This window comes from Calidris pugnax, unplaced genomic scaffold (assembly GCF_001431845.1).
Source record: "Calidris pugnax isolate Ruff unplaced genomic scaffold, ASM143184v1 scaffold111, whole genome shotgun sequence".
Classification (NCBI taxonomy): domain Eukaryota; kingdom Metazoa; phylum Chordata; class Aves; order Charadriiformes; family Scolopacidae; genus Calidris; species Calidris pugnax.
This window is the reverse complement of record NW_015090872.1, coordinates 3648200-3671620: the sequence shown is the minus strand read 5'-3', so window position 1 is coordinate 3671620 and position 23421 is coordinate 3648200. Positions and strand designations below refer to the sequence as shown.

Sequence of the window (23421 nt, the reverse complement as noted above, 5' to 3'; positions counted from 1 at the left end):
TCCTCTCAGCTTTGTTTGGCGACGCTGCTCCTTATCGCTCTGCGTCACAGGCGCGCTCGGGAGCCGGCTGACCCTGGGTTCATTCACTCTGCGGTGGCTTCTGCTGAATGCAGGCGAGGACTACAGCTCTTCTGCATCTCGGAGCAGCCCTGCAGGCATGGAGCAAAATCAGATGGGGAAGAGGAAGGCCAAGAGCCCTAGAAAAACCGCTGGTGACTCGTGGAAGCTGGGAAGGTCCCGGAGGTTTCCTGGGATGGACAAAGTACCCCTTAAAGGACTGATGTAGGTGCTCCTGGCCTCGAGCTGCAGATGGGACTTCTGTCCCATCCCTCCAGCTCAGTGACACGTCTGCTCATGGTGGGGTTTTTTTGTGCTGGGGCAAGTTTTCCTGGGCATCTCTTTCAACCCTCCTTGCCAGGGAAGATGGTCAACGTCTTGTACGCGGTGCTGCGCTCCCTCCTGAGCTGCCTCATCCCCCCAGCCAACCTGCTGGTGATCGTGGCTGTCTACCAGCTGATGAGGAAGCAGCCAGGCACCAGCTACGTCTACATTCTCAATTTGGCCACCGCCGACCTGCTGGTGGGCGTGATGTGCATCACTGAAGCACTGGACGATATCCTTGATGGGGATTTTGACCGCAGCAGGTCCTTCTGCCTCCTGCGCATCGCCATGAGCATGACACCTTGCATCGGCTCCATCCTCACCCTGCTCCTGATCTCCCTGGACAGGTACCTGGCAGTGACACTGCCGCTCTCCTACCCCACCCTCCTGAAGAAAACGCCCATGGTCCTCTCCCTGGTTGTCCTCTGGATGCTCTCCTTCTTTTTCGGGCACTTGCCTCTCATCTTCCCCTCCCTCCAGCGAGGCAACTACGCGGGTTACTGCGGGCTCCTGTACGCGGCCAGGAGCGAGTACCTCTACACGATCTGCTTTGGCATCTTTGCCCCGTCCCTGCTGGTGCTGGTGTGCCTGCACCTCCGGGTGGGCAGCATCGCCTACGTGCAGCACAGGCGGCTGCGGCACGCCTGTGCCCAGGTGGGACCCCTCCGCGCCCGCCTGCGCCATTTCAAGGCGCTGCGGACCGTGCTCATCGTCCTCGTTGGCTTCAGCCTCTCCTGGGGCCCCTACCTGGTGGGGGGCACCGTGCAGGCCGCCTGCAGCTCCTGCAACCTGGCCGGCCCGCTCAAGGACGCCTTATTCCTGCTGGGTGAGACCAACTCCCTCATCAACCCCCTCATCTACGCCCTGCACAGCAAAGACATCCGGAGCCACCTGGCAAAGCTGCTCAGGTGCAGGATGAAGGGCCAGGTGAAGCCCCTGGCCTTGAACATCCGAACCATTGGGAGCTGGGGCAGGGGCCGGCCCGAGGCACTTGGTTCATGAGGGGTCCGTGCCCCACCACCTCCACCTGTGCTGCTGCCGTGGCCACCAGGCCCATGGTGGGAGGGGAAGGCAGGGTGCCTGGTGCAGCAGAGCCTTCCCACTGCATCAGCCGTTTATGACCTGCTGCCAAGAGGCTGCGGCTCATCCACGCTCTCTCTGCATTAACAGCCTTCTGTCCCCAGCAACCACACAAACGTTGCCAAGATAGTGACCTTTGGTTTGGACAAACTGTAGGCTTTTGTCCCTCTCTCTGTACAGAGAACCACTCTGTCTCCTACCTGCAGCAGGCTGAGCTGCCATCCAGCACTCGTGCCAGGGAAGTCTGGGCATCCTGCTGGTGCCATGTCCTTGGCAGAAGTGCTGGCTGTGCAGAGCAGTGCCTGTGCGGGTGACTTCTGAAACACCTCCTCCCCGCGTACGAGTCACAGCCTATGGCTTAGCTGTGCTCTGGTTGCTTTTATCTTTCTGCCACATCCCTGGGCTGAAACAACTGGTCAGCCTGGGCTGGTTTCTGCCAGGAAACAGAAGGGAGGTTGCTGTGGAGCAAAGCACCAGCATTGAGCACAGATTTACTCCGCCTTGAGCAAAGCCCCTCTTCATGCCTCCATGGTCAAGATGCTCTTCAATGTGGGCTGACAAGAAAATGTGGTCTGATACAGCCCTGCTCACGCTGGTGGGATGGCCCTAGGAGAGGTTGCGCAGAAGGTCCATGGGCTGCTCTTTGCTCCATGGCAGGGCAGGCTGCGGGTGACACTTGCTGAGTGTGTGCAGGCACTGCAGGGTCAGGGAGCAGCTCTGGCTCATTTTGCCTTCACACCACACACATACAGGTCAGACTTGAGCATTTACTATCGCCCTGACCGAGCTGCGTAGCTCATCGCTTATGTCAGAAGTTGTACAAAGCTGTAAGATCTTTAAAGTCTGTGTGATAAGATACGCTGGGGGCTTAATTTTGTCCCATTGCTCATTAGAAGGAAAGTTTAAGCATCGACGCAGTCTGTCGAAGAGGCGCAGAATCCTCACCCTGAAGGCAAGCAGCAGGAGCTCGTCTTCGCTCAGGCGGGCAGGGGGAGGCAGCCGGCCGATGTCGCTGACCTGCGGAGTGGAGGTGAAAGCAGTGTGGGACAGGGCTTTGAGGCTGTGGTGTCCCCCCAGCAGACAAACCTACCCCTGTGGAGGAGCCCATGGAGGAAGGGAGCTGCCACGGCACCCTGCCCACATGGATCCTGGCTCTCCTCTCCGCAGCAGAGCCAGGGTGAGGATGCAGCAAGGGACACCAGGGACCTGCCCAGGAGTATGGGTACACCTCCACTCTTTTGATGTTTTGGGGGGCAGGACCATGGGGCAACAGGTGAGCACCCACCACAGGATGAGCATGCTTCTCCATGGATGGGAGCTTCCCTGGTTGCCCCGCTCCCACTGTGGGGAGCGGCTTTGCATGGAGCTGCCTGTGCACTTGAGAAATACCTGCACTTTGGTTCCCACGTTGAATTTTGCTTGTTGCCCCATGGCGAGGAAGGAAACGGTGATCTTGTCCTGGCCCAGGATCCTGACCCCTACGTACAGGTTCAGGGAGATGAAGATGGGGCTCAGTGGGACATGGGCTCCTGACGACACGATGCCGTTCGGCCACGTCCACCTTCTCACCCTGTTGCCCGCTTGGTCCAAATACTGCCCTCCCCGAATATTCATGTTTATCCTGAAAGAGAGGAAAATCAAAGCTCTGAACACTGCATCTCCCACGGCCTATGTCCCTCATTCTCCAGAGACAGCACTGAGGCACAGCTAGTTTGGGGTCTAACCCGTGCCTCTCAAGACACAGCTGGGGTAGCCTTGCTCCTCTGGGAGGCATCTGAAGCAGGGCCCAGAGGCCAAAAGCTATATTTGTCTTTTTAATTTTCAAATGCTATTAAAAATAGCCTTTATGACCTTTGAAATTTAAAATGCACAGTGGAGAGCAAAACTGCTCTGACGAACTTGAACGTACCACACAGCTCTGTTTGGATAATAGCAAGTATTTCTGCCATTGGATTTAAACACTGCTTGTATTCCGGCGTTACTTGGCTTGTCTTCCTGCACTATGCAAATAAGCTGGTTTTTGTCTCGTGCAACAATGATTGCCAGATTTCCAGATGGATAGCTGTCATCAGATAAGGTGTTCGTAACGCCTTTGTTTGTCTGGTTGGTCTATTATTACACACTAAATATTTCAGAGCACTACTTTGGAGTATAAAAACTGACACGTTGCTCAGATCACTGTGTTAAAGGTGGGACGGTGGTGAGCTGTCACTGCTACCTGGGATGCTGCCAGTGCTTTTCTCCTACATTGAAGTATTCTGTATACACTGACAATAGAGTGGTTAGACATACAGAATATATTTTTCTTTTTTTCTAACCAGGCAGAACCACTTAGCAAGTTTATTTTAAAGACACAGTCTTGGACAATGTTTATGACTGGAAGTACGAGCCTAGCAAAGGGATTAAAGTACTCAACTCGGATGACAGCAGAGAAAACAGGGGCAGGTATTATTCTCCCAGAGAAAATAAAACCAACTAACCAGGGGGATAAAAACCCCTTGCCCCAGAAACTTGACTTGAATATCTCCAAACAGCAGGTATTCTGTGTCTCACTGAGGTTTCCCTCCACTTGCAGCTGTGAGCACATGCGTTCATGGCACTTTGCCATTTGCCACCGCTGTGACCAGCAGCATCCCAGGGACAAAGGCAGCCTGGAGGGCAGAACAGAGTGGTCTCAAGCCCATTTGCTTTGGTGGCAGAGCTCAAGTACACTTTCATACACCACTGGCTCAGAAAAAAAAAAAGCCACAGTGAGGAAAAATAATGGGGGTTACATAAAATGTTACAGCTTAAATAATGGCAAAGGCAGCCTGGAGGGCAGAACAGAGTGGTCTCAAGCCCATTTGCTTTGGTGGCAGAGCTCAAGTACACTTTCATACACCACTGGCTCAGAAAAAAAACCAGCCACAGTAAGGAAAAATAATGGGGGTGACTTAAAATGTTACAGCTTAAATAATGGCAAAGGCAGCCTGAAAGCTATGGGATGCTTTGGTGAAACTGCCACATTTTTATTTCTTCAAACAGTACTCTTAGTTACACTGGTAATTTCAGTTTGTCCGTGTGCCTCTTACATACTCCTGCCTGCAGGACAGAGATGTCAGCCCCATGCTGGTGGGAAACGTGCTGGTTTGTCCCTGGGGGAAAGGTGGGGCTGAGCCCTTTGAGAGCCTGCTTGGCCAGTGGTGCCCTTCCGTGGGTGGCCAGAGCTCAGGAGCGGATCTGAACACTGGGCTAGGGCATTTCTTAAGCTTGGCATTAAAGACACAAGTGCCTGTCCTTCACTGAAGCTACTGGCTGATCTGAAAAACTTCAGGCCAAGAGCTATGTAAGTGGTTTCTCTACTGCTTTTTTTCAGACTGTGAAAGCGAGCGTGAATGGTGGACCAGGTTACTCGGTGGTAAAGCAGACTAGGACACACTTAAAATTACAGTTACAACCCTGAACTAATGCAGGCAAATGAGCTCCATAAAGGATACAATAACTGTGCTGTTCCATCTGGAAGCATGGTAAGGAACTTTCCTCCATGTTTGTAGTATTTTTCCAACAATTCGTTCTTCGCTACCTGGGATTAGAAAATAAAGGATAAAATGGATGAGAGCAGCAGCAGCTGCTCTGGAGTGTGGGTACATCCAAGGTGCAGCTCATCACCATCAGGCAGCAGCTACTTGCCTTTCCACCCACAAGGGTAAAATCGCAGCAGGTGAGGCTGGGGGAGGTGGGCTCCTCCTTGAGCTTTGCTGCTCTCTCTCCAGGCATCAGCGTCCAGCCCTTTGGCGACGGGGGCTCCCGAGAGAGCAGGTAAGAAATTGTGTCAGTTTGATTTGTACCTAGAGAGCAAAGAGAAGGGTTTGTGTGCACCGGGCAGGGCTGGCAGTGCTGATGTTGGCTGCCTGGCACCTCTGCAGGGAAGTTGTAACTTTGGGGAAGTGGGCATTTCTGGCTGAAATGCTCCATCCTGGAAGTCTGTCTTGGGGTATTTTCTATCTAACAAGGACAGTCCAAAGTGTTCAGCTATTTCAGAGAACAGGATTATGAAAAAAAATGTAGTTTTTTTCAATTATGTGTATAAACACATCTGTGTGAGTAAAGAATGACTATTTTTGACTAGCATTCGTGGTTCCATGCTCTGGAGGACTGATGAACTGAAGTCCTTGGTGCTGCAAAAGCCTCTGCCTTGCCATTCTCTGTGAAAATATGCTCATATTGTAAATCTAGTTCATCTGTTCTTAGTCAAAATGCCTTTGGTTTTATAGCTAGACCCAAAGGGCTAGGAATTAGTGGGGTATTCACCTGATTAGGCAAAACATTGCTCACTCTAATTCTGTCGGTTCCCACCTTCTAAGGGCTTGGCTTTGCCAACTTAATTGTACTCTGAGGTCTCAGCTGAAATGTTCAGATATAAATAGATCCTCTCTGAGCAACGGGAATGTAGCTGCTTTTGTTTTTTCATGTGGGGGATTATTTAATATGGCAGTATTTAATTTAATGGGATTGCACACTTGACAATGAACTAATATGTTTCTGTATAAATCCTCCTGTTCAATTAGAGTGCATTAGAGACAAGCAATTCCAGTGAATTCATTGTTGTAATAAATAGACAAATAAATGTATAAGGAAATGCAAACTCACTTTCAGCTACCTTCTTCGGCTCTGGTGCCAGGAAAGCTAACTGTCTGGCCATTTGTCTCTCCTGCTGCCTGGAAAATGAAAGCATTCCTGATATACATTTCATATTTCCTGTTTTGAAAATTAGAAGTACTGGATATCCTTGCCATAGGAACACAAGTTTTTTAACTTGTTTTTCTCTCCCCTCGCTTAATTGCAAGTAAGAGTTAGAGACAACAGAGTATCACCAAAATAATCACATTCTCAGTGAAAAGGAATGGCTCCCAAACAGATATTTCAGCGAACAGACTTCGTGATTGCAATGACATCAGCTCTACTGCCAGCGGAGCTAAACATTGGAATGGATTTTGTATCAAGATTTTATGTAAAAGAGAAGGAGAGCTACCCATAAGATGAAGAAAACAGCTGATCTCCAAGAAAGTTTTCACTATTCCTCTTATCTAGCTTCCTATAAATTTGACGGTGTCTGGCACTGGCTTTGGTTTATGCTCTGCTAATAATATGAGGTACTTGTACCATCGGCCTGCAAAGGATCTTCAAGGAAACTAACAGTTTACTTCCAGTTATGCTGATTTACTTTTCTTTAAGCCTATGTCACAGGCTTAGATATTTGTATAAGTTTTGGGCCTCCTGCTAAAGAGCCCAGCAGAAGTCCAACTTGCAGAGGCCAAAATTGGAATCCAAATGCATGTCACAGTTTATACAGCAAAATAGAGAAATGCAAATTCAAGCTTTGTTTCAGCCCCTGAGGTAAAAGCTAGACCGAAATATTATCCTTCCCACAGCTGCAATTATGTTTTTGACCCTACCTGTCTTTAGATATTACTTCTGTCAGCAGTAGAATTAATGCTTTACTTAGTACATCCCTTGCCACCTTCTAATACAGCCTGATAAGAGAAAAGCCAAGAGGGTCTAGGAAGAATATGAACTTGTGTTGCCTGTGGTTTTTTTCTTTTTTTTTTTTTTCTTTTTTTTTCTTCTTTCATTCCCTCTTGCTGCAGTTTCACTTTCTTAATGCTTCTTATCCCTCCAAGGTCATCCATCGTTCCTTATACAGACCTGATCCCCAGTTGTCCCTGCAGTCACGTCACGGTACCTCTGGTATGCTCTCTCCTTCGATGGCAGCCTGTTGGCTTTGGTGCCGGGAGCATTGGGGGCATTGACTGCAGCAGGAACACTCCTGGCATCCTCGCGGGTCTTCCTCTCATTTACGATGAACTCGTAGAGGTCTCGATTACGCTCGCAGCAGAATTTCTGAAAGGCAGCAGGGTGGTGCCACGAGAGCGGGCCTTTCCACAGTAAACCTCTGCCCGTCTTTCACTGAATTTTCACTGAATTTTAGAGTTGGAAGGGACCATAGAGATCATCTAGTCCAACCCCCACCAGCCTACCGATTCCCACCAGCCTACCGATTCAGCATCCTGGAATGGTGGGCCAATGTCTTCGAAGGAAGGGAACCGCTTCAGCAGGCCACCACAGTACTCGCAGCACGGAGCAGAGTCCTCCTCTGTCTAAAGTGGAGGTGGGGAGAGAGAACGCAGGAGGATGGAAATACAGTATCAGCACGCAAACCCTCGTTTTATCTTGGGGAAAGAGGCCTCTGCTCAAAATGCAGGTTGTAAAGTGTGTAAGAGCAGTTAAAACAGATCTACGTCTGTGATGTCTTGGAAGGATTTAACTCAAAACATTAAGTTCAGGAAACCACCAAAAAGAAAAGCCAATCTGTAGTAAATAAATAAATAACCTCAAATAAATGGAATGACTGTAGTATTTATGAGACCCACTCCTTCCAAAGGAAAGCTTCAGAGCATGCAGAACACTGTAGCTGAGTGCTCTGATGCATTAACCCTTTCAAATACGTTGCTTGGAGCTTTGGTGAGGAAAAAGCTCTCCAGTTGTTGTGGGGAATTTCAGGAGGAAATCCCAGCAGATCTGTTGACAAAAGAGCTGAGTGTATGTGACCCTATGCAAATCAGGGCTGCTGCAGGGTATATTTTTGAGGATGGATACTAGATATTCTGAAAGAAATACCTATTTTTTTGAAACTGAGTTATAGAAGATACAGCTGCTAAGAGCACACTGCTGAATTTCGTGTCTTGACACCTCTGCTCCCAAGGGCAGCACACCAAGCTCAGCGCTCCCTGGAGAGACAGCACCCATCCAGCTGCAGCTGAAGAGGTGAAGGGTACGTGCTCCAGGCTGCGTAGCTGCTGCGCTTCACTTACACCTCACTTGCTATACTATGCATTTAGCACTTACATTCAATCCCTTTTCTCAACATATTTGAAATACTTGGCTTCCCTAGAGAGTAGTTCCATGAAATTCCTTTGCTCCCCACCTCATGCCTAGGATTAACTCTTTTTTATGAGTTTACTCTGTTAAGGGTTATGGGGAACTCTATGCCCTGCTTGTATTCTTTGACTGTATACCTAGGATTTATATAAATTTTGTATCTCTGTTTTAACCAAAAGGAAAAATCTTCTGCTGGAAAATTCTCAGCATAGGATGCAGCAGTGGGGACAGGAGTTGCACAGCCTCTTGCTGTTCAGGTGTGCAGAACAAGCCGCACAAAAGAAAAACCCTTTCATAAAGGAAGTCCTGCACTGGCTTGGCAAAGGGCATTATTTTTATTTTTTCTACATGGCAATGGTAGGAATTTATAAAATAAACAAAAAAAAGCCACACAGTAGGGAACACCCATCACTGACTCACCTCAATCTGTATGTTTTCTTGTGACAATTCAGGTCTGTAGGCCAGAAGGGTAGGCAGGCCAACAGAGGGGAGAGTGCACAGCGATTTCTTGAACAGCTTCACAAAATCTTCTTTGAACTCAAAGTGGAAAATACCAAAAGCAACGTGGAGTCATATCTTTGTGCAGGGGTAAAACCATTAAGCATAACATCTATCTATACAACCTGGATGAGTCCTTACCTCCATGTCACACAAAACATCTAAGCTGCTGAAGTCTTCTGACAGGGCTGCAAGTAATAGCGATAATGAGAATTACTGAACAGCAGTGCTGTGTTCTCAGAAAGCTTATCTTCTAGACACATTTGTTTTGTTCCTTTTTCAGCACGCCAGTCTTTTCTCCCCAACCACATGGGCTGCCTGAGACATTCTTGCCAGAATCGGTCCTACACTTTCAGAAGGGCAACTCTGGATCTGACTATAACCTTTCCCAAATGCCTGAGGGCATTTGACTTGAACCAGGCTCTGACATTGGATCAGGGCTTTAAAAAATCGTCCCACTGAAGTCATGGAGACAGCTTATTGCAGAGGGTCAGCGACTTGTAGCACTAATCTGATATTGCATGATCCTCTAAAGCATTCCCAGCCTCTCTTGTCCTAAGAATAAGGAGCTGTAGAGACAACTGAAGTTTTTGCCAAGTGCAGGGCATGGTGTGTGAGTGCAACGAAGGGGTTTTTGGCCTTTGGGGGACAGGAAACATCTCAGATGGCTGGGTGTCTATTGCTGTTCTCAGCAGTTCCAGGTTCCCTCTCAGCAGGCAGTGCTACTGACATCCAGCTGTTTCAGGTGCACAGCTGTATGCTGGCCTACACACATCACCTTCCGTTTGAATGTCGACATGGCCAGCAAGCCAGCTTGCAAGTGCAGGCAAACTAATCGCATTCCTAGTTCTTTTAGTCTTGAATTTAAGTTCCCCTTGTAGCCGCAAAATTTTTCTTGCCCTTCTAAGTGTATTTAAAAAAGATGGAGTAAAAATCATGCCAGCCCCAGGTCAACGCTTAGCTCCCAGGCCTGCAGTGGGAACCACTGCTGGGGAATTCGTCTGGAACCGAATGCACCAACACAGGAGGAAAAGCGGAAAGCGACGCTATGGGATTCGTTCATACTTTTAGAAGGCTGAATGATGTGGGTTTTGCTTGAACTTCGTTTTTTTAAATTGCAGTTCAAAGACATGTAGTTATCACCCTCTGCAATCAAGCTGTGTCACAGAGAATAACCCATCATAAACCCCACCTGAGAAGAAGTGACTCCAGGGAGTTCAAGGTGCAGCAGTGGAGCTGCACAGCTGGGGCACAGCTCTGGGTGCAGCATGGCACTAAGGGATGCAGGACAGCCTGGTACCCGGGGCACAGTGCTCAGCACAGGTGGACACTCCACGCTCTTACTCTGCCCCCTCTAACAAATTTTGTAGCTTCTGTATCATCTACCACTGTTGCATCCAAACCCAGTTAGATGATTTACTGCTGGCACAAGTTTGGTTGTTCTGTGCTTTGATCATTACAGCAACAGTCTTCCCAAGGACTTGGAAGCTCCACCTAAAGTACAAAGCCTACAATGTTTTTCTCCTGCAAACACATTCACAGTGCATTTCCAAACAAATGTCCTCCAAAGCCTAGAAAAGAGCACTGTTCATCTGCCGTGGGCATGCCCCCCTTCTATGGGGATGGATCTGCATGCAGCTTTCCCCAGTACTTTCAGCTGGTGTGCTGTGTTTTATGGCTCAGATCATTCCTCCTGCTCTCAGAGGCATGTGAGGTGTGGGACACGTTCTCCTACAGAGGAGGGCTGCCTGACATTGAAAATGAAGCACAAAGGCTGTTCAGTGTGGTGCCCAAAAGGGATGGGATCAGGCAGCAACTACCTAATATGCTGCATGCCAAGGTACAATGCTGTACTTCAGCGGGCAAGCGAAGGAGCTGGTTCCTGGGTCGCGTGCTGGGATGGATGACTCAGCTGAGCAGGAGGAGAAAAAGGTTGATATATTTTCAGTTCTCCTTAGAGGTGTTGCCAGTACCTCTCGCAGGAATACAATATGCTATTTCTGCCATCTGCTGAGCACTCCTACGCCTGCTGGCTGGCAGAGCATTCCCCCACGCTTAATGGGGACCCAGAGGTTCGTTTAGAAGCAGCTCTGCAGGAAGGTTAATGAGGGGACTGCAGAGGGGGATTCCTGGGGGCCGCTCCTGGGTCTGCTGCCAGTTTGCAAAAGAATTTCTGGGAAACTGCAAAGTCATGTGTCTTCTATGAAAAACACTGGGGTACGAGGCAGCCTGAGTGAACGACCATACAAGTGAGCAACCTTTTTCCTGAACAAACCTGGTTCTTACTTGATTTTCCGTAGGCGTGTTCATGAAGCCAGCTAGTTTCTGTCTGCATCGACGCTGAGATTCCTGGCAGCTTCTGCACGGCGATGGGCTCGACGCTGCCCGGCATTTCCATTTCCCTTCGTTTAAGACACAAACCCACCTATTAGTCATACGCAATGACTTCAAAGCAGTATCCCTTGATGCTTATACTAATGAAGGAGCCTTTCCCAAACATATTTAATTAAAAATCCGAACACTTTAGCTATAGTAAGCAGGGCCTGGCCGCAGTTTTGCCGGCTGCCATCCCGTCTAACGGCGGCCACTGGGTGCCGATCCCTCGGGATGGCCGCAGCCCCCTCGCCGGTTCCTCCACCGCTTCCCTCCCGGCGACGTTTCGGGTGTCGGGGCGGGCAGTGCCGGGCCTGGGATGCCGCGGGGAGCTGCGTGCCGGCTGGGAGCCCTCCCCTATCCCCGGCACTACCGATCTGCCCGCCCTCCCCTCACAGGGCCCAGCGCGCCGAGAGGGGAGGCGGGGGAGAAACCGCCCTGTCCCGCACGGCACGGCCCGACCCCGCTCCTCGCCCCCGCACCGGTCCGCCCCGTCCATAGCTCGGCTTGGCCCGGCCTGGCCCTGTGCGGCGTCGTCTCCATGGCGACGCGGCGGGCGCGGGGGCTGCCGGGGCGGCGGCTCCGCCTGAGGCGGGGCGGGGTGGGGTGACCCCGGCTTCGTACCCGGTGGGGTCTGCGGGGTTGGTGGGTCTGCGGGGAGAGCCGCACCTCGTGTGTGGGGCAGCAGGGGCTCTGCCACGGTGGTCGGGCCTGGAGCCCTGCAAAGGGCGCTGAAGGTGAGCAGGCCTCTGTGGGGAGGTGAGAAGCCCGTGGGGGTGGGTGATGGTGGCTCTCGAGGGCCTCCATCCCCTTCAGTGTGGGCACCCTCCTGCTGCTGGGGCTGAGCTGCGGCCTTCTGCACCAAAAGGGGAGCGGGGCTGAGGGTGAGACGCTGCTGACTTGGCCTGGTGTGACTCACCTGCTTGGACATGACCTCCTGCTGCACCTGAACCACCTGCCTGTGCAGATTTCTTATGTGTTTGTCATGCGCTTGTCATACATGGGTTGCTGATGTCTCCTGTGGCACTGGGTGCTGTTGAGTCCCTCCAAGGAATTTGCACTTGCAGCTTGGAGAGTGACAGCAATTCTCTGCAGGTATGTGGTTTGCAAGTGAACACAGGCTTTGGGTTCACCTTAGGACAGCACATATAGGCTACATTATCTGGGCCTTGTGTAAGAATTTGCAGTGGTCTTACAAGCACTTGAGTTCTATCACAAAATAAGTAAGTCTTACTCATTTTTAAAAATGGCAAGGGTATGTTGAGGTGCAGCCAGTGGTATTAGTGCAGGGGTTGGACGTGCTGCTCAGCTGGCATTGGTGCCAATAGCTCCTTGTGGTCCTGGGGGATTGTGTCTGTGGTCAGCTGGAGCAGATCCTGGTGCTGCCACAGCTTTCACTTCTGGCTGCAGCACGGGCAGAGGCAAGTGTCCTAACAGCACACAGCCTGATGCTGGCACAACTCCAGGCATGAACCACTGAAGCTGTACTCTTGCTAAAAATCCATCAGTCCCTAGGAGTTTTTGTGGTATTCTTTGTGTTTAAAGTGGAAATTGGTTTTAGGGAGAATTGTTAGCCATATAGTTGTTGAACTCAACACAAAAACTGCTTCATAGGCACAACTCTTGGTCACTCGTATTGCCTTCTGCAGTTAACCGCTCCCAGGTGGTGGTGGGCTGTTGGGCACATGCTGTTTGCTGTAGTGTGGCCAGGTGGTGGGAAAGCTCCCTGCAGCAGGGAGCTCTGTCTGCTGTGGCTCCCTCGCTGCCACCAGCTCCTGGGCAGATTTTTCCAAGGGTATGATTCACCATCCACTTCAAAGTCAGATTGCTTTTTTGGTGGTCAGGAGAAAACCATTGGTGGTCATTAAGAAAACTAGGCTGGCCTCAGGAACATTTTCCTGAATGTTTTGAGGAGCCTTCACACCCTTACTGATGTGCTGCTACTTTCCTTGGCAAGAGGCTGGTGACCTGCAAGTCTCTCCAGCCTCTGGCCCTCAGACATCACGCTTGGGAAGTCGCACCAGCTGCATAGGGAAGAAAACCTGAAGCATTTTGATGGAGTGCTGGAATGATTGTCACCTGTTCATTCACTGTTCTGAAGAAGAAATGCATCACTGCTGAGGTACTCCTTATCCTAAATTCAGTTTCAGTCAGAAAAGATACAGGTTGTTGGGGTTTTTTGTTGTTGTGAGATACAACGAAAGTTTGCCTTTCTTTCAGAACTGAATGTGTGGAAAGACCTAATGAAATAATGTGTGTTAACTTATCTAATGTGGGTTATAGGCAACATTGGAATAATTAATTTCATTAATTCTGCTATAATCAAAGACATGTTTCAGAGTTTTGGTTTGCACAAAAAAAGCTGTTATGTCCCAACCGTCAGTAAGAAAAATTTACCTTCCACTATAAATGCTACTGAAATACGGGAAAATGAATCAAATCCTTAGGAATTCTTGCTTAACAAGTTCTGCTGAAAGCACAGGTGTTAACTCCTGTCAGATCCAGAGCTTGACTTTGATCCTGCTTAAGCAGGAGTAAATTAGTTCACTCGGCTGATGCTGCTGGAATTCTGCCAGCACAGTGTAAATGAGATCAAATGTAGGATCTCTATAGGAACTGGATACGAAAAGATTAGAGTAATTCCTTGGGAGGTTTTTTTCCCATGGTCACTTCCAAATTCTCAAGGCCAGAACAAACTTCCTTTCGCTGATGTGGTCCTTGTCATTCTCCCATGTGCTTTGTGGGGACTGCTATCAGGCATTGCACGGGACTCTGTCGTAACTCCAAAGAGCTCTTCCCTGGAGGGATGCAGTTAGGACTGGTTTTTCTCCCTTTGCATTATATTTATTCACACCAAGCTTTATCTGTCACTTCACATGTAGTTTTCCACTATCGTGAGGCTGAATAACTCAGGGGACTGTATCACCTCACAACTCATTGCCTCTTCCAAATGGCAAACATCTTAATATTCAGCAAAGCCATATGTGGAGCTAGTATTTTTCTTGAGTGATTCAGACGGCAGGCTCTGGTCGCAGAGGGGGAGCTGCAGGCAGATTCAGCTTCAGTGACAGACTGTGATTTCAGTTTGCACGAGCCAGGCTGTCACTGTTGCCCCTGGGACTCAAATCCTTCCCAGTTCTCCTGCTCATGCTGCAAAGTGGCCCTCTCCATCATCAGGGCTGGGAGGCAGCCAGGACAAGCAGCCCCCCAGCCCCTGGGGGTCCTGCCGCTCGCCTGGGTGAGCTGGGCTCTGTCAGGGGACACCCAGCAGATCCAGCAAAGCAGAGTGCACGAAGTAACAGGAAGCAACGGCTACTGCCACGCACACGCACGTTAGCACAGCACACTATGCAGGGTAGTTTTTGCAAAATATTTATTACAAAATAAAAGAAAATATGGCAACAAAACTTAAATAGCAAATGACGCGACACTGGCCATAAAGCTCTTGCTATATTATTAGTCTTTTACAATAATCAATAGTCAAGTATGTCTCCGAGGGAAGCTGCATGTGAACAGCCTGAATATATTTCTATGTTATTGGCTCTAGCTGTTTGAGATACGTTAGATGTGTGCCTCCTGCTTTCACCAGTACCCGGTTGAGCGGTTGTGCCACGTGCTGTGCTCACTGATCCCCTTAAAACGGACAGGAGCCAGCAACTCCCATGCTCTGTGAAACCTGCCATGCTTCACCCCAGGCCCTCCTCCCCTTTCATCATTTAAAAACATAGCAAATGATTCATTGCCCATCCCTTTTTAAAAAGGTATCAGGAAATGGAGTATCGACACTGAAATACCTATTGTTCCCCTTTGAGTCACAACTTCTCTTGAGAGAGGTTGCTTGGATTTCTTTCCTTTCCCACCTACTGAAAACTGATGTTAAAGCTCACCAGTGAGAAAGCAAGTTTGTGTTCCTGCTGAAAGGGCTTTTAGGTGCGCTCCAAACAGGAATGCAGTTCTTCAAGTCTCTTAAGCCACATGTCTAATGGAAGCACTCTTTAAATAAAATATAATTAAATTAAAAAAGGTGACTGTGTAAGGGGAATCTTCCTAAGGCACCCAAGAATTTAAAAAACTGTTTCTCACTCATATTACTTACAGGACACTCTTGTTCCTCTTCTCTCCAAAGTTAAAAATGTTGGCTAGTTAGGAACCTTAGCAACACGATGATGTAGTTGAGTATCATTTTAAAAAAAAAACAGAACAAAAAGAAAACTCTTGGTGAATGTAAAGCACTATGTCCAGACAGCCTAGGTTTTGCTAGCTACACAAATACATCACGGACAACACGTAGAAATAGTCACGTTAATGCCGAGGTTTCCGTTGTCAGCAAAAAGGTGTGCTATAGCCGTATCAAAAACTAGGCAGTCGCTGTTCAGGATGGCTGCAGCCACCCCATCGTGGATGGAGCGGGGTGTTGCCTCCCAGGTCAGCCGGCGGCGGTTGCCGTTCAGCTCCAGTCTGTACGCAAAGTTCTCCGCTTGCTTACGGGTGCCGATGAGCAGCACGATGGCAAAAAACTGCTGGTGACCTTCGTACTTCTCTTGTTTCTCCAGCACCAGCATGAAGTGGTGACCGAAGCACGACTGCATCATCACCCAGTCAACTGCTCCTGGAAGGTTAATGTCTGTGGCAAGAAAAACGATGTCTTCTCCCTGAAGCGTGGTAATGCTTTTGTGGGCATGCATGAGGTGGGACATCACGGCTTCCAAGGATCCCTGCCATTTACAGGAGGCACCAGGGCATGGGCAGGAGTAGGGACGATACTCACAGATGTCTTCGTGTTCTGGCTTTTCTGTGTGATGGAGTGTCAGAGAGCAGCCTGTTGTGGCATACTGGAAAAAGACCAAATACAAGCCGTCAGGAAAGGCACCAGCACTAGTGTTCGCTGCTCCCACCTGCCAACTGGAAACACTGGTGATGAACCAGAACTCTTGGTCTCATTGCAAATTTTACATTAGATACTTCTATTTAGCCCTGGATCCAGAGCTCAGCTTTACTTATTTTTGTTTCCACTTAAAAATGGATTCTTCTTGTCTTTTGTGGTTGTTTTTTTTCTCTAAGGCAAGCACTTAGGTAAAATGGACTGTAAGGCTGAGTTGTAGTTATATTTGCTGTTGTAGTTAGATCTGATCGGTCCAGATCAGCTGAAGTGGTCCTGGTTTGGATTTTTCTTTTCTTTAAAAAGAACAAAGGATTCTAGTTTCAGCAAACAGCTACTAGAGTGAAGAATTTTTAATAGATGTACCTTATTACCATCACAGAGCAAAAGCACTTCCATTAAATTCAAATGCAGATTCCCCACAGCTTTTTTTAAACACTGGAACAGTTTCAACGCTGCAGTTGTGAGCAGTGGAAAGAGAGGACAGTTTTTCACTGAGTATAAAGCTAGCACATGAGTACCATCTAACTTCTCTTAATGTCATTGGGCACATTAGAGGGCTAATTTGCTTTAAACCACTGGGGACACTTTTCCTTTTTCTAGGCAGTTCAGTTGTCCACACTGACTGTATTGCTGTCATGCTACCTCCATAGAGAGAAAAAGGTCGCTCCTATTCTCCCCAAGAGCACAGCTCCCTGTCTGTAGGTATCTGTAGCGATACCAACACCCCTTCCCTGAGGACAGATCTAATCAAGGTATAAATTATTATTTCTGCGCTAATATGTGTGCAAGAAGTTTCAGCTCAAAGGGTTAAATGCCCATGATGCAAATCACCCATGCTGCAAACACTAGGAGTACTGCGCTAGGAATACTGGGACAGAAACTTGACCTTGTGCTTCTGGAGGAGGTTGTTTTATAAGCCATGAAGAGTTATCGTGAGCCTTAACATGAGCCTTCACTTACTGTGTCTGCCCCTCCTGCTTAATCCTCTGCTGACGGCTTTATTGCCGGGCGCTGCAGAGGAACAAGGTGTTCTCCTGCCAAGGGGCAGTGCAGCCTCCCAGGTATGTGTATGCTTCCAGCCCCACTGACCTGCTGGTGTTTCCCACATTCATACCCCTGCTGACATTTCCATCATGCAGTGTGTTGAAGAGCAGCTCCAACTCCAACCTCATTAACAAAATTAGTAAGGATATACAACCTGCTGGTTGGGCAAAACTAATTGTCTATGCAAAAGCAACCAGTGGTGATTCTAGAAGTGAGAGTGTAAAAACGAGATGAGCAAATAGGGGTGGTTTTGTGCTGCACTGTCAGAAGTACCTGCTTTTGCTCCCAAACCCAGCACTGCTGGTTTCATTTGGTGAGGAGCCCTGGCAGTGATGGGAGACTGTGAATAGCAAAAACTGACTTGCTGTCTTCATGCTGCTTGGCAAATGTCACTGATCTTTATCATACCCTTCAAAACCCTGCTTTGTCTCTCCCTGCACACAGGTTATACAATACCTTTGAGCTACTTGGCCTGTGCACCTTTTCCACTTCTACTGTGTCCGCCTTGGGACGGGGAGCCAGGGCTGCACGCAGTGTTAACAGGGCGGGTGTGAGACTAGTTCCTGGGCTGGTGTGACTGTTTTGTGCTTTTTCATTGCCTTTCTCATAATTTCTAGTATTCCGTGCTAGAAAGTATTGTGTACTTGTTTTTGTAGCCATTTGTTTAGCACTGTATTCTCTTCCCTAAGGGGAAACGGTCAGCTCAGAGCTCATCACTATATATGTGACTTAGCATGCCATGGTTTTGTTTTTTTCCACCTGTGTCATCGTGTGTGCTGCTCTCAACTTCACCTTGACAGGATAGCTTTCTGAGTGTCCTAAAGCATTTGGAAAACATCACTTAAGCTTGAAAGTGCTCAGCAGAGGCAGGCCAGTATTATCAACCCTGTAAACGATGGCAAGCAGGGAAACTGGATTAAAGTAACTTGTCTGAAGCCACATGGGAAATCAGTAGCAGAGCTGGGAATAGACTGCCAAGTCCAAATCCCTCCTGCTCTAGCCAGCACAATCTCCCTCTGGTATACAAGTAGCTTGAGATACGAGTAATGTTTCTGGAAAGAAGAGGCCTGCCTGCTCCTGCATGTGAACATTGCTCTCCTCAGCAATGTTCAGGGACCCAATGAGGATGGAGACCCTCTCTTGCTGCTTCCTCCTCCAGTGCTTTGTAAAACGTCTGTCCCTGCTTTTAAGATCCCCCCAGCCTTCCAAAGCATTCATTCAAGCTTGGCTACAGATGCTCAGCCCAGTCCAGCAGTGATCCTACGGAGCTCCTCCAGGGATGCACAATGAGGTCCAGCCCAGAAAGCAACAAGCATCTGTGCTTTCCAGAGCCTCGCACCAGTGAGGAAACCAGCTCAGGCCACAGCTGGCTGCCCTGCAGAGTGCATTTATAACCCAGCAGTGCTGGGCCTGCTGTTCCGGCTCACTTGGGACAGCACCAGAGAGCATCTTCTCGTTTTATATCAAGCACACAAGCTCTATGCACGTGTGCAGGTAGGATGATGTAAGCAGACTGCTGTGTGTAAGGGATGTTTGTTCAATTAAAACTAAAATAAACTGCATTTTTATCCTAAAAAACCCAACACTGCTTTGTTAGAGTCTATTTTATCTTGGAAATGGAAAGTGTGACCTTATTTAGGTGTAATATATTTGCCTAAAATCTTTAAAATGGCTTTTTTTTTTTTTTAAATTAAAGAAAAGGTCTGAAGAGGCTGTAGAGGCACTATTGGACAAGATACAGGAGTAAGTTTGTATACAATAATAACATGAAGGTGCAATTTCTGTTTGCAAGTTGTTTGCTTACATGGGAAACCTGTCATGCTTTTCCCTTGAACTGATGGTGTAGCAGCAGTGGTCTCAGGACATAGAGCAATTCTGTCTACCTCCTACCACCTGCCTAAAGAAAATAAAGGAAAGTGATTATTCTGGTATTATTTAAGACTTGTTAGTTTATATACAGTCTCGCTATGCCTTCCGCTTTTGAAATACAAAGTGTTGGTTGTGAGGTGCAAAAAGACTTTCCACAAAGCAAGGTGTAAGAGTACAGTACAATGATTTTACTGGATTCACTTTTCTTCAAAAGGACCAGAAGCATCTGGAGACTCAGAAACATGCCAGTATCTCCAGTTAGAGATGGCTGTGTTCAAGGATCTTGGAAGACTCTCTTCATGCGAGGTATCTGTCCTAGCTTCCAAGATGCAGAGCATCACCACTCATAGGAAAACTGGTAAGAATGCCTCATGTACTTAGATTTTTTTTTTTTTTACATGTATGTAATAACTAGAAAAGTAATTTCCTTTATTATAAGTAAAACTTATTTTTAGGTTGAATTAATCACAGCAGTGGGAATTCACTGGTGTACCTATGCAGGAGGTTTTTTGTTTGTGTTTTTTTTTTTTCTTCCATTTCCTGCATTGCTAAATGCCCTTCATATAGCTGCTGAACTGGGCTGCTATCAGTGTGTAAACAAACAGTGAATTTGCTATTGGATATTATTTCCTTAGTGCTGGGCTAGTTTTTGCCCGTGTATGTTGGAGGTAAGTTCTGTTATAAACTGAAACGCAAGCAGGAACTGTCTGTAGTTTAACCCAGGGCAGTTGAGGAGTGCTGGTCCCACGTCATTTCCATGGCTACGCCAAGATCATTCAAGCATGAACATCTTTGTTTGTCAATTCCCACCACAAAAGGCTAGCAAAACACGGCAGGGCACAGATCCTGGCTAATACTCATGGTTACATGAGGACTGCAATTATGCTGATGACAACCGAGAACACACACAACTCTACTTGTTTTCTTGTAGACTTCGGAAGAAGTGGTTAAAACGAGCAACGCCTCTCCCACCTTCCGCTGCTCCGTTAGCCAGGTCCCAGTTCCAAGTTTAGCAGCTAATGATTACAGCGTAGCTCACACAGCTGCTGTGAAAATGGATTCTGGTGTCTGTTCAGGAAGCTTCCAATTCATAAGATTTATTTTCCTTCATAGCCAGTATTGGACAAAATCCCCAAAGTTTTGGAAGAACTTATATCCAAATTAAGTCAGTTTCACTAGACTAGAGAGCACCTTACTGTTATTTTCTACTTGCACATATTTAAAAAATGAAAGAAAACAACTAATTCCTGTTGGCACTCATTAATTAAGAGTTTGAGTGTGTTTATGATTTGCATTTATCTTCTGCAGATTGCTTACAGCACTAAAGGGCATTTTATATTTTCAGTAACTTTACTGTGACTTTAAGATTTAAATCCTCCTATAGATTTTTTTTCCAGAAGCCCTATAAAGCGCAGAGATGCAATAACTGTAATTCTTTCTTAAAGCATTTTAAGAGGAACAACCCTCAAAGCAGCTATAGTTATGGGCAACACCAAATCCCCAATTTTCTGTCGGCTCTGTTGTGTCTCAGTCCTACGTATTTCAAGTACCATTCACAGTTGTCACTAAGAAGTGCAGGGACCTCCTCTGGACAGACCACCATCTCTATTTGTTCTTTCATATTTTCTGGAGCTCTGACTCCCCGCCCCTTCCCGAAAGCTCACGTCAGGTTCCCTTAACACGGTGAAAACCACAGGTGAGTCAGACCAGGGCCAGCCCTGGCACGTGGTGGGCTGGTGCACAGCAGCTGAAGAGCAGGGTGATTCTTGCCAAAACCCCTGGTGCTGCTGCAGGACCCGATGGGCACCCACCACCGCAGGGCACAGTGGGTCACCTGCCTTCTGGCTGCCTGCAAACTATATAACCACCTAAGAATTACAGCCCTGATGGTGTGTTGCTGTTTCTGGGCCCAAGAAGTAAAAGTGAAAAGCATTAACGTGTGCTAATTTCACTTTGAAGCTCTTGGGAACAGTGAAAGCAGCAGAGCAGGAATCGCTCATGGCAGAAAACATCCACATGAAAGAGAGGGCGTGTGAGGGAAGAGGAACAGAGACTTATTTACGCCTCTGCGAGGAGCTTCTGGGTGCCCAATGAGTAAGTGGCAAAGAGCTTGCAAGCAGACACTGGTGCACAGGGAGGATGCACGCTCCTGCACGGGTCATACTGCGGCACAGTCTGGGACATGGGGAGTCCACCAGCACCGTGTTTTTGGGTCTGCTAGGCAGCTCGCAGGCACATATGTGACTCTGGTAGTGTGATGCAGTGGAACTCAGATTGGCCCCAGCCATCTCCTCCCACGTGCTCCTGCCTGCACTAGGATCTCAACAGGCAGCTGTGAGGTGTGGCACATTGACCACTGCTGGTTCAGTCCCTCTCCAGCTCTCCCAGCTCTGAACTGGCTTGCAGGCGCTGTACCAAGAAACCAAGTCCCAAGCCAGCACAAGCCCTGTCCATGGCCTCCTGCCTGCCACAGCCTCTGACACATCGAACAGCACAGACCCGCACCTTGGGTTATTGCAGAGACCACCAAAACACCTCCAGGTTGAGGCAAAACCCAGCCCTGTAACCAAGATGCTGAGCCTGCCTGATCCCCAGTGCTTGCTTCAACCATTGCAAACCTCACCAGCATCCCTCCTTTGCCAAGTCAATGCTTTATAGAGCACGATGTCAACCACAAGAGTAATCCTGGGAGGAATTTTTGGAAATGCTGTTTTCTTAACTGGTCGACGTGCTAACCACCTTCTTACTATTTATATTTAGAGAACGCCTAACTGGAGAAGTGTTTACAGCTGATACACCTGAACCAGAACTTGCCTGACAGATGCAGGGATCACTATTCAGTTCTCCTGGGGGTATGGGGTGGAGGATGTTCTTAGACATCTCTTTGTTTGTGTTTACACCACTACCCATGGAGAAAGCAAACCTCAAGGTGTGAAGAAGCCAATCCCATCAATTAAGGGTTTAAGAAACCTTTCTGTTACTAAGTGAGTGAAGTAATGTCTGACAGGTAAAGTTAGGAATGTCTTATCTTCTCCTCTTTACCGAGAAGTGTCTGTAAGCTTTTTCTTCTTTTGTTTACCTACAATGTGTGGGGACAAGCCGGCGGGAGTCCCACCTGGCAGTTCAGCTGTTGGACAGACTGGCACCCTGCGGGCAGCAGAGCTGCACCTCGGTGCAATGAAGGGCTGCGAGGACTCCGGTCCTGTGAGGACTCCAGCCTGGATACATCCGTTTGGTTTAGGACAAGCAGGGAATACCAGCTGTCACAGATGAGACTGACGCGACACTTCAGAAAACAAGAACTAGGCCAGCATTTCAGTGAAAACCCCACACTGGCTGTTTGTATTCCCCTGGGCTCAGACTGGGTCACAGCTGGGCGTGCGGCTCGCTGCACTTGTTGCTGTGTTCAGCAGAGAGGACCCGTGTCCCACCACTGCGCTCCATCTGTTATTGCCACTGTGAGGTTAACTACCATTCAAGGGTGAACGGTGAAACAGCCCCTCGCCATGAAAAGCTCCACGAGACGCCGACAGCCGTCCCATCCTGTGACCCAGCCAGCCCCTCAAGGCAGACGGGGGTCTGGCCACCGACCACGCCGTGCTGCAGGAATTGACACAGATGATTCCCTCTGGAGGTGCTGTTATTCCTTGCGCATCCTTAACGATGCTCTTGTGGGCTGGCTGGGAAAAGCTGCTGCTAGGGACTGGCTTTTCCAGGCAGAGATGGTGAGTGCTTGCTCTCAGCTCTCACCAGAAGGCCCTGGTGGCATGTGGCAAGCTCAGCAGTGCCCGCTCCACAACCTGGCAATGCCCACTTCATTGGTCCCACTGCCAGCCTGACCATGGCTCTCCACCTCGACACGGATAGGTCTGTATTTTAAAACTTTCTTCTCATATTCCACATCAGCAATGGCTCCAGCAGTTCCTGTATCTGTCCCTCCATCCTTCAGCCTGTGGTTTTAAAGTGCTTTGGCTATTACGGAGGTACGAGCACCGAGGGGCTCCAGGAAGAGGTAAAAAGGACCCACTCAGCATTGCCTGTGTGTATGTATCTGCCAGCCTGGTAAATGTCTATTAGGAATGATATGCACTTTAGAACAGTTCACCTAGTTCTTTTAAATAGAAAAGTCACTTTATAAGAAGGAGACTTAAACGTTTAATCTGAATACTTGAAATAGTGCTGAGACAGAACAGACTTGAAAAAAAAAGAACAGTTCAGACGTAATGACTGACCTGACAGCTTACCAGCCCCTGCCCTTCCAAAGGAGGGCTGCAGAGAACTAACCAGAGAGACACAAACAAGAATTTCTGTTACCTCCATAAGACGCTTACTTTTAAGACTGAGCATCATAACTAGGGGGGAGGGAGGGAAACAGT

At 48.3% G+C, this 23421-nt stretch overlaps 3 protein-coding genes across 3 annotated transcripts; 1 reads left to right on the top strand and 2 right to left on the bottom strand.

Annotated features, from left to right (window-relative positions):
• The first annotated feature begins 423 nt into the window (after positions 1-423).
• On the top strand, positions 424-1383 carry LOC106890154 (glucose-dependent insulinotropic receptor-like). The gene has a single exon (XM_014945772.1). It carries the CDS (start codon positions 424-426, stop codon positions 1381-1383), a length of 960 nt encoding a protein of 319 aa, XP_014801258.1.
• Positions 1384-2214: 831 nt separating this feature from the next.
• LOC106890214 (glutamate-rich protein 6-like) lies at positions 2215-11777 on the bottom strand. The gene is made up of 12 exons (XM_014945847.1): positions 11733-11777; positions 11164-11279; positions 9019-9065; positions 8800-8916; positions 7497-7598; positions 7184-7341; positions 6091-6158; positions 5131-5288; positions 4938-5023; positions 3371-3523; positions 2851-3082; positions 2215-2478 (listed from the first exon to the last, which is right to left on the bottom strand). The coding sequence occupies exons 1-12, from the start codon at positions 11747-11749 to the stop codon at positions 2215-2217; spliced, it is 1518 nt and encodes a 505-aa protein (XP_014801333.1). The 5' UTR covers positions 11750-11777.
• Positions 11778-14615: 2838 nt separating this feature from the next.
• Positions 14616-18690, bottom strand: SIAH2 (siah E3 ubiquitin protein ligase 2). Its single transcript, XM_014945758.1, has one exon. It carries the CDS (start codon positions 15945-15947, stop codon positions 15525-15527), a length of 423 nt encoding a protein of 140 aa, XP_014801244.1. The 5' UTR covers positions 15948-18690; the 3' UTR covers positions 14616-15524.
• Between the last annotated feature and the right edge of the window lie 4731 nt (positions 18691-23421).